We start from the raw sequence: 10,783 nt of genomic DNA, 5'->3' as shown, positions 1-10,783 counted from the left end.
TCTCGCCCTGCAATCTGCATCTCCATGATTTGAGACCAGACATCATAGTTGCTTTCGGTAAGGATGACATTAGTTGAGAAACTGGAATTCTCTGATTGAACATGGATAACTGGTGCAGAGGAGGATGATTCGGTTTTGTCACTAGTCATGGTACGGAGGGAAAGTTTATAAGGTTTCAGGATTTGTGTTGTGATGATATAGAGCAGATACTACACCTAGCTCTGATACCAAGTTAAGAAATATGCAGAATACGTGAAGGGATTCAATTGTTTTATTCAGCTACCTTTCTCTGTTACAAGCACAGTATATATAACCAACTTTACAAAGCTTTGTTTTCCTGATCCTATAGTTTCGGGCTTCTTGGATGACTATATGGAAAGCTATTTCTATCCGGATACAATCACATGTTTACAGGGATTCTAGGATATATTTTTACAGCTAACATCAGAGATACAATAGGACTTAATTACTGGAAATCCAACTTGGAGATAATTACTTAGACTTATCAACAGTTTCTTTCTTATCGCAACATCAAGCATACACATGTACAGAAGAAGTTATGCACCAAACCTCTTCTCCTGACTTGTAACGCTAGAACAAGACATATTAAATGCTAATTAATTCGTCAAGATTCAAAGTCAAGGTTGTTGGTGGATGGCTTGATTCAAATGATACGGTAATCCATTGATAACCAGAAATTGAAAGAAGGGAAATCAATTAATATAAACACTGCACCAAGCTTTTTCCTTGCCTTAATTTGCAAATTGTCGGTGGATATTGTGGGCACCAAAATTGGTTACTCCTCGATAGACCCGTATATTTAAGCACAAATTAGATAATTAGTATACAAAATAAAAGGAAATATAAATTAACATAGCAGCAAAAAAAATTTGATGAAAGAAGATATTTTTGAATGTCATGCTCTGAACTTTGACATTTAATTAAATGTCACTTTTATGAATTGCGACATTACTTAGACATTACTTAAATATTGTGGTCGTTAACTACGATGAAATTTTAATTGATGTGGTGACTCACAAACACAATATCAATTAAATTTAGGATAAATTGACCGATCGGTTTATAATTATCAGTTAAATTGGCCAACCGATTAATACTAAAAATAGAAGACAATCATTTTGTGAATAATAACTTTTTAAGATTTTATTTGGAATCTACTTTTTTAGTCTACACGTTGGATATAAATGTATATTTTAACTCATAAAACATATTTAAAAAGAAAAGATTCATAAAATTATATTTTTTTGCTAGAGATGTTTAGTAATAGCAGCATGTATTAAATATCATGCTTAGAAATAACAGCATTTTAGTAAATATCATATTTTAAAAGTGCGACAAGATGAAAATGTATTATTTCTTCAATTATTTTTTTAAATTGTGTTATTTGCAAAAACTTTCAAATTACTACTGTGCTATTATTTAAAAAAAAAAAAAAGAGAAAACCATACTCAAGGCAGATTCAGAACTACTTTATCAGTGGTAGGCAATTCTTTGTACTACGTTGGCAATATGACACAATAATTATATGTGCACGGCTGCACAAGGAAATGGACAGTCTGTTGTTTTCTGGTGGTTGCCAGTGTTTATGAATTATAGAAAGGCTCGTTTGCCGACCTGTGTTCATATGGAACAGAGAGAGTAGATCATTTGTATCTCAAAATTTAATGGTTATGGCCGGCCCCCGTTGCTTCGAGAAAGATGTTAATCAGGTACGTGCACTCTCCATTCTCTGTTCCCTGCTGCAAATTAAATTCACTCGCAATTTGAAATGCGTGATGGTACAGCCAAGTAAAGATTTGAATCCTCTAGCTAGGTGATATTGAACAGGCCACAGAAATTAAACAGCCTCAGCGATCACATGATGTATATATATAAATGTACTTTTTAGAACTCTTTTCTTTCTTTAATTTCTGGCTCGCATCTTGACTAGGCTGTGCTTAAGAAAATACTCTTCTGATTTTTTTATTGGAAATATTGAGAAAGATACACAGTATATATACAAAACTAATAAAGTTAATTTAGAAAACTAATTATTAAATACAAAAATAGAAACCTAAGGAAATTAACTTTAAATATCTAAAGAAGAAATCAGAAAATCTCAGCACTCTCTTTCAAGTTGGTGCGTAAATGTCATTCATGTCCAACCTGTTTAAAAACACTCCACTTGAAATTGTTTTGGTGGAATGCCAGATTATCAAATTTGATCTTAATGAAGAACTCCACTTGAAATTGTTTTGGTGGAATGCCAGACAACTCCATAATTTTCTATCCAACTTCTCCTTAATGAAGAACTTGTGTATCTCTAGTGTTACGATGTGATAATTTTTTTACTCACTCAAATACTAAGTCAAGAACATGATTGGTTTGATACATTAGTAATGAGATACTCTAGCTCAAGCAAAGAATTTCTTGGAGAAGTATTTCTTGGAGTCATATCTTCAGCTTCTAGGCGTTCATCGCTATTTCGACCCAAAATTAATTATACATCTTGTTTTATTGTTTGGTGCAGTTTGTGAATAATATCTACTGGAATCCAAATTTATTTAAGGAAAGTCATATTCTAGAGTCTGCACTTCCATTTGATACTCCCCCTTAAATATGAGAGCTTGGAATTTGGACTGCCAGACACACACAAAGTCAATGAGAGCTTGGAATGGATTGCTATTCTTAAAAGTGTTAATTCTATATTATGTAATTTATGTAGTTTTTATGCCTAACATATAACTTTACAAAAAATAAGAGGCATATCTTACTATTTATAGAAAAATCTGAAAAACTCTATAAATTAGTAAAATATTAATTAATTTGCCCCCTGAATAATATCCATATATTAATTCAGAATAATTTTAAAAATTAACTCAACCAAGTCCTTACTTGATTTTTCTAGGTCTAAAAATATAATACATGTATTAATTATATTCTAGTTCTTAATTTCTAAAATATATTTTAATCAAGTCATACTTAATTAAATCACCATAGTTTAATTTTTAACTAATGATTCTTAATGTGTATGATTCATTAGGCTCCTAATATGCTGGCTCAACTATAAATTATAATTCTAATTAAATAGAATTAAATAAATTAATTTATTATCAATTCAACAATTGATTAATTTATAGTTGAATATCAAGTACATCGTCTAGTAACGTGTCATGATCTTCAAATATTAAAAAAATCATTAGTAGTTTGACATAACCTTTCAGTGACCAGTTTCTCAATGTAATAAATATTCTTTCATCAATAATGTTCTGATTTAACATTAAAGCATGGAGTATGTCTGCCATATTAAATCATATTTGTTCTCTACATAATAGTCATTGATCATTTGAATAAAATTTAAAACTCCTTTTAAATCGCATTTCATCTTGACCAATGATTTTTTAGTCAATATCATTTGAGAACAGATGAAATATTTTTTTCTAATTCATCTAAGATGATGAATCTTCTCTTTGTTACTCAAGTATCTTCATATAGTTCATTTTATACTTAATGTCTGCCCTTTTGTTACCTCGATTAAGATAATATGTAACAGGATCAGAGCATAACATTCTCAAGTCTAAAAATAACTTACACAACCGTCATGTGAGCCTTTTCATAGACATATGTGATATCTCGATATGAAAATCTCATACAGATCAGTTTAGTGTGCATGTTTTATGACAAACACCTACATATTAGTTCTATGCATCGATCGGGAACATTTTATTAACAGTGCTTTAATGCAATAAGAATCTTATAATTATAACAATTTTATAATTTTTTTTGCAAAGTTTTTTTTGTTCTATGAGCTTTATCTTTACTAATATAATATTATATGAATATTAAAAATAAATTAAAATATATATATTTATATTAATATAATAATATCATGTCTAACCAACCGTATAGTATATTAAACTAACATTAAGTCCATCTGCCCCTGTAAATACTCAACCAACTACAATAAAGAAGCTCATGCATGTGCTGCTAACCAAGCTAGCAGTATTTTAAAATGCAGTGGTCATTGATCACTTCCTGCATTCTTGTGGAAGACGGCTGGCTGTGAGAAAGTGGCTATCCTGCTCGAGTACCAGATTTCATAAACATTGTCATAGAAGTTAGTTGAGTTTCATTAGGTTTGCTTCTTGCTTGCACTCATCATTCCTTTTGCGTTGGATTGTTTACTTTGATTGTGATGGTTGCCACTTGCCCCAAATGCCTCCAACTTGATTAAGACAAGCTGAGTATATATATGTGTCTGTCTGTTTAAGTTTTCATGCAAATTGCTCTTAAGAATTCTCGTGGTTGTAGTTGGTTTTTTTAAATGAAGTAGCAAATTCTGTACTGGGATTGCCTGACTTGATTAATGGTGGTTGCTAGTGTTCATAAGAAGGCTTGTTTGCTAACTTGTATCTTGGAACCAAGAGAGCGGATTTATATCTCTAATGGCTATCCGTCACTGCTTCGACAAAGATGTTGACCAGGTACTTCCCATTTTCTTCTCTTTTGCGCTACATTTCTTGCGATAAATGGAAAATGGCAAATGCATGAAGAAAAATACAAGAAATTGAAGATACCAACAGGCCAAAGTTTCCTTCTTGGTGCTCTTGCTCACTGTTCATCGCAATGCTCTTAATTTATGTTCATGCATATCAACAAAATGGAATGAAAAGCTTTTTCTCTAAGCTTGTACAAGGGCAGCCAAGAAATATTTAATTTCTTCATAGGATTTGTATCCTGATCTAGGTGCTGTTCGAAGGAAATTCATGTGTGAAGAAGGTGATACTGAACAGACCACACAAGTTAAACAGCCTCACCTATCACATGGTATGCTTAAATTGATTTTTCTAATTTATTTACGAATCACACTTGTACTTTTGCCCTTCGTTTTCTAGCTTCTTTTCTTCTCATAAAGGATGGCACATTTCACTAAAAGAAATCAGGAAACGGTACTCATCAGAAACACACAAGTTTCTCTCAAGCATAAAATAAACAAAGATGACAAAACAGGGTGGTGAAATAAGTTTCCAGCAGATAAAAACAAGATTCAAAGCCATGGCATAAAATCTTCTGATCTAGACGCACCAGCTTTAGCTAAAGCATCAGCAACGTTGAATGCTTTTCGAAGCCGAGTGAAATATACATTATTTCTTTTTTACTTTCAATGGCAACTTTCTTGATCAATAAGCTGCTAAATGATAAAAACTAGACCATTAACTCCTGTTATTAATTTTGTTGGCAGACCTGTCAGATGATCAAGGAGTTGAAAGCTTACGAGGTTGATCCTAAAGTCAAAATTGTGATATTGAAGGTAAAAAAGCTGATTTAGGAATGTGCTGGAATTCTCAACCTCTAATTAAGTTGCACGTGGTTAGACATCAGAACATGATTCTACTCCATATGATTCATTCAGTTGTCTCTGCCGATGCCATTACATCTAGCTCAGACATCACATTCAACTAAATCTCATGCAGGGGAATGGAAAGGCATTTTGTGCTGGTGGTGATGTCTTGGCATCATATACTTGTATGGTTGCAGGTGAAAATCATCTTCTAAGAAGGTTTAAAAGTAATTGGAAAATGTTTGCTGCCGTTAATGTTTTATCTCCTTGGATGAAGCAGGGCACTGGAGCTATGGAATAAATTTTTACAAGAAACAAATCATGTTGGACTACTTGGTTGCAACATATGGAAAGCCTGTGGTATAAAAGTTATATGGCTCTATCATTATGCAAACTAGCAAAGGCAATAATATCTCATATATTTCTTCACTCTTGTCATCTTCATTTGATTTTGATAAATGCAATTGGATATTTGAAGGTTGCAATTATTGATGGGATCGTGATGGGAGGTGGTGCTGGGCTATCCCTGCAGGGAACTTTCAGGATTGTCACTGAAAATACTGTATGCTTCTGCTTTACATACTGCTTCATTTTATTCCTTTGGCAACATAGAAAACTGATTTCTCTTAGTGATATTTCTGAAAGAGCAAAGAGCAGTATTGGTTGGGGAACCTTCATTTATGCAACATGGTTTTTGCATTTTGCCTCAGAAGGACTGTCTTCTTTTCATGAATTAATGTTTCTTCAATTCGAAGAAAGCTAACTCTTGGAATCTTCATATTTTGTGATGAAAATAAAAAACAAATGATATTATAAGCATCTGCGTGTTCATCTCATTTGCACAGTGGATAAGTAATGGTGCTTGATTGTTACATCAACTTGCATAGGTGTTCGCCATGCCAGAGACAGCAATAGGACATTTTACTGATGTTGGGTCATCATATTTCCTTTCCAGGCTCCCTGGATTTTTTGGTAACTAGCTACTCAGTACTCTATCTACTTTAATAATTGTCTGGAACGATTTTATGATTTATCATCTTCCTTCTGAGTGTACACCCTCGTGAATATTCATGAACTCTGTTTGTTTTTTGAAATGTAAGCACACTGCAGTGTTAAGAAATTGATTGAAGATGAAAATTCCTTTTTCTGATTCTTTTATTCATTAGCAATTTAATTTAGTCTTGAAGATTCTGATTCAGTTCTGTTTTTACTCATTCTAACTCATCAAAAATATTATATAGGTGAATATTTGGGACTTACTGGAACTAAGATTAGAGGAGCAGAAATGGTTGAGTGTGGCCTTGCAAATCATTTCATGCTCTCAAAGGTAATGTCTCTTAGAATTGTGCTCAGTTTAATTTACGATTAAAAGGTTACACAGAAAAGCAATTGAAAGTAGGATATAATTGAGACAACTAGTTGCCTCACAGAATTTATAAATTTCTTTATCTGCACCAGGAATCTGCTGCAGGAGCTTTTCCTTGTTTATTTCATTATTAAGCAGTTTAGAAATTTATTTTTTCTTCGATCATTTTAGGAACTAACAAAAATATGGTGTTCTTGATTTTTTTAGAGTTTTGACCTATAACAAACTCCATGATACTTGAGGATTTTAACTTATAACAAACTCCGTTATCCTTCACAATCCCCAATCCTCTCGACAAGGGAACCTAGATTCATTTTAAAGACACCAACCAGTTTCTTGCTGCAGTGATAGTTATTTTGTCGTATATGTTCTCTTATTTGCCATCAGAGGATTGCATATTTTCTTTGTCTTTCGTTTTTTTGTCGTAGGATGTCCGTTTGTTGGAAACTGCACTAGATGAAGTAACTTCTTCTGATACGAAAACAATTTCTGAGATCATCAGCAAATTTATGCACAAACCAAATGTTAAACAGCATGGTGCTTTTAGCAGGTAATATTCAGGTCCCTGAAAATTTTGTGCTGCTTGTACCAATATCTTCTAGTGTCTGTTAACATCCAAACTGAATTTGAATATCCAATCATTAAATAGATTGGAGATCATCAACAAATGTTTCTCAAGAACAACAGTCGAAGAAATACTATCATCACTGGTAAGCAGCTTTTCTCACTAAAGTTAGTGTAGAAATCCTCAATTAGGAATGCCATCAATATGATACCTGCTTGACTTGTTTTAGGAGAGTGAGGCAGAAACTAGAGCAGAAAAGTGGATTCTTGAGGCAATCAACTGGATGAAATCAGCCTGTCCAACGAGCCTCAAAATTTCCCTTAGATCGGTATGAATGATTTTAAGTGATTTCTGATCTTTTACCTAAATATTTTGTTTCAATTACATTTCAAAGAATGCTCCCCTTTTCTTCAATTCCTATAAATAACTTTTCGGGTGTCGATTAGATTAGAGAGGGCCGCACGCAAGGACTTGAGCAATGCCTCATCCAGGAATTTACTGTTGGTTCCCACATTGCGAGAAGAACAGTTAGCGATGATTTTTATGAGGTAATTATAGGAATGATAAGAACTTAATTTCAATGATAAGAACATAATGCAATGACTATGCGTCTCTGCAGGGAACGAGGGCCATGTTGTTGGACAAAGACAGAAATCCCAAGGTGCATATGGTACTGTGCTTGATATGTTTTCTTATCAATCACATAATGGAATGTAATTGTCTTTTCTTGTTTTTAACAGTGGGATCCTTCAAAGTTAGAGCTAGCGACTGATGAAATAGTGGACCGATATTTCTCCAGAGCTGATGAAGATTACATGGAATCCCTTCAACTTCCTACCAGATCCAACTTAGTTGATACCATGAGGCCAAAACTTTGAAACTGGAAAAGCTTTAGGCGGTGATCAGGACTATCTTTCTCCATGATCACAGAAGCAGACGGTTGTATAATTAATGGACGATGTCTTAATTAAATAATGCACTCTTTTCCATTGGAGAAAATTCTATTTTTCATGCCTCCACCCCTACTTTTTACACTTTATATTGTTGCCTTGAGTATGATCTTCCTGTTCCTGTCTAAGCACCAAAATTTGAACAGCCAAAAATTTGCTAGGTTGCGTTTGCCAAACAACCTCTAAACCTCCCCTTTGTGCTTGGAACATTACAAGATGGCACATTAAATGCTAATTAACTCGTAAAGGTTCAAAATCAAGGTCGTAGGTGGATCATTTGATTCAAATATGGTAATCCATTGACATCCAGAAATTATAGAAACAGCCAAAAATTTGCTAGGTTGCGTTTGCCAAACAACCTCTAAACCTCCCCTTTGTGCTTGGAACATTACAAGATGGCACATTAAATGCTAATTAACTCGTAAAGGTTCAAAATCAAGGTCGTAGGTGGATCGTTTGCAAACCCGTGTCCATGGAACAGAGAGAGTAAATCATTTGTATCTCAAAATGGCTATGGCCCCCCATTGCTTCGAGAAAGATGTTAATCAGGTACGTGCACTCTCCATTCTCTGTTCCCTGCTGCACAATTCACTCGCAATTTGAAATGCGTAATGACAGCCAAGTAAAGATTTGCAGAAGAAAGCAATGTTTAATTAATTTCTTAATGTAACCATTTGCATCCTCTAGGTGCTATCTGAAGGAAATTAATTCATGTGTGAAGAAGGTGATATTGAACAGACCACAGAAACTAAACAGCCTCGGCCATCACATGGTTTATATGTGCTTCTTACAACTCTCTTCTTTCTTTAATTTCGAGCTAGCTTCTTGACTGGGTTTTGCTGTGCTGCCAGCATGAATTGGTAGAGCTCAAGATCTCATACTCGATAATAAAAGAAGAGATATATTTACGTGGGCTAATGCGAGCGCTACAAAACACACCTGGCACGAGTCTTGGTGATGGACTCCTATATTTCGTTCTGGGCATACAAGCTATGTGTGCCTGAGTGTGTGTGTGTGACCTTGCAAGCAAGGGACAAATAAATGGACTCAAGCTAGACTTTGACAATTAGGCAAAGCATTAAAGTCGTTAGGGCGTGCTGAGAAGACATATAGACGAGGTAAAAGAGACATCAGGGTGGGTGGATGATCTTGTAGTGGTTGGGAAGATACGGCATTTAATTTATTTGACAGAAGACGAAAGGACACTCTACTTGTAGCATGGTTGGGTAGATGCAGCATTTAATTTGTTTTACTACGTTATGCAGAAGACAAAGGGACACTCTACTTGTAGCTTGGTTGGGTAGATACGGCATTTAATTTGTTTGACATTCTACATGATATGCAGGAGACAAAAGGACACTTCATTTCTTACACCTTTTACTTTCAATATATCAATTAATATAACCTGTTCCATAAAGCATAGTTCTTGATCTATAAATCTTTATGATATGCTATTGAACTTTCGGCTTCGGATAGAAAATTTAGTAGTCCACGCGCGGTCCCAGTTGTGTTATGATATGGAAATAAAAGAAGTTATACTTCGCAACCTCAAAAACTTGAACAGTGAAGCAGGTTTTATTTTTAATTTTCTCTTTTTTTTATGTTGATTTTTTTTCTCAAATACATCTTCAGTTTCTTTTACGATATTTAGATGGCTTTTAAGTCGGTGCAAGTATAGGTTATGTAAAGGTAAATCCAACGTGTTTAATTATAAATTTTGATTAGGTAAAAAATAGAGTTTTTTTTTAATTTTTTTATTAGTCATTCAAGTTATTTTTATATCAGTCAAATAAACTACCTCACGTTAAGGTAAATTCCACATGTTTAGTTTTGAACCTAAATTAGATAAGAAGTCAGATTAGAAAAGTTTTTTTTCATTTTTTTTTCAATTTTATCCTTATTTTTTTATCGGTCATCCAATTTATCTTTATACCAACAAACAAAGTTGACTGAATCACATCACGACAACTCCCACATCATTTAATTTAAAACTTAGACTAGATAAGAAGCCGGGAGATTTCAAAGTTAATCCATTAAACTGATTTTAATGAAAATATCATACAGTTATCTACCATCTAAATATTTTTTTATTAAATCTAAAATAAATAAATAAATGATCGTCAGACCCAATGTAATGCAAACATGTAAACAAGTAATTTGAAGAGAAAATCACTCTATATTATCACAATCTTCTTATTAATTAAGGAAAGTGATTCTTTCAGTTAAAATAAAACTGGGAAAATGTTTTTTTTTTCTATGTTAATAAAAGCACACAACTGCCAAAAAAAAAGAGAAGGCAGAGAGAAAACCTTACATGCCTACGCCAACAGACGACCCCGGTCGTTTAACATTGAAGAGTTCTTGAACGGTGGAAAATTGGTTTGATTCGAAAAATCGAAACAGCTGCTGATTATTGGTTTTTGAATACGTAAGAGAACCTTATAACATTTCTAATGAATTTTGAATAAGAACTTGTACGTAAGTCAATTAAACTCCATATTTCTGCTATTATCTCTATGTTCTTCTAGGTATGCTTTGGAGGTATTCAGAATGGTATTATC

General features: G+C 33.6%; 1 protein-coding gene across 4 annotated transcripts in view; it reads left to right on the top strand.

The window, feature by feature from the left end:
• The window catches only part of LOC18107550 (3-hydroxyisobutyryl-CoA hydrolase 1), a 23,785-nt gene extending 15,460 nt beyond the window's left edge, over window positions 1-8,325 (top strand). Inside the window, exons 1-15 of one of the 4 annotated variants that reach the window (XM_052449089.1) lie at window positions 3,977-4,136; window positions 4,381-4,484; window positions 4,747-4,827; window positions 5,243-5,311; window positions 5,475-5,538; window positions 5,622-5,701; window positions 5,820-5,903; window positions 6,229-6,313; window positions 6,583-6,668; window positions 7,136-7,257; window positions 7,357-7,417; window positions 7,502-7,600; window positions 7,719-7,820; window positions 7,892-7,942; window positions 8,013-8,325. In XM_052449089.1, the coding sequence (XP_052305049.1) occupies window positions 4,446-4,484; window positions 4,747-4,827; window positions 5,243-5,311; window positions 5,475-5,538; window positions 5,622-5,701; window positions 5,820-5,903; window positions 6,229-6,313; window positions 6,583-6,668; window positions 7,136-7,257; window positions 7,357-7,417; window positions 7,502-7,600; window positions 7,719-7,820; window positions 7,892-7,942; window positions 8,013-8,150 (1,161 nt within the window). In that variant the 5' untranslated portion in view covers window positions 3,977-4,136; window positions 4,381-4,445 and the 3' untranslated portion in view covers window positions 8,151-8,325. Of the gene's footprint in view, window positions 1-3,976; window positions 4,137-4,163; window positions 4,485-4,746; window positions 4,828-5,242; window positions 5,312-5,474; window positions 5,539-5,621; window positions 5,702-5,819; window positions 5,904-6,228; window positions 6,314-6,582; window positions 6,669-7,135; window positions 7,258-7,356; window positions 7,418-7,501; window positions 7,601-7,718; window positions 7,821-7,891; window positions 7,943-8,012 lie in introns of those variants that run through there. The other 3 variants (XM_052449092.1, XM_052449091.1, XM_052449090.1) reach the window with 3 other exon arrangements.
• The last annotated feature ends 2,458 nt before the right edge of the window (window positions 8,326-10,783 follow it).

The sequence above is a fragment of the Populus trichocarpa genome, chromosome 18, assembly GCF_000002775.5.
Source record: "Populus trichocarpa isolate Nisqually-1 chromosome 18, P.trichocarpa_v4.1, whole genome shotgun sequence".
Classification (NCBI taxonomy): Eukaryota; Viridiplantae; Streptophyta; class Magnoliopsida; order Malpighiales; family Salicaceae; genus Populus; species Populus trichocarpa.
Note: the sequence above shows the minus strand (reverse complement) of the source record. Positions and strands in the feature narration are given on the sequence as shown.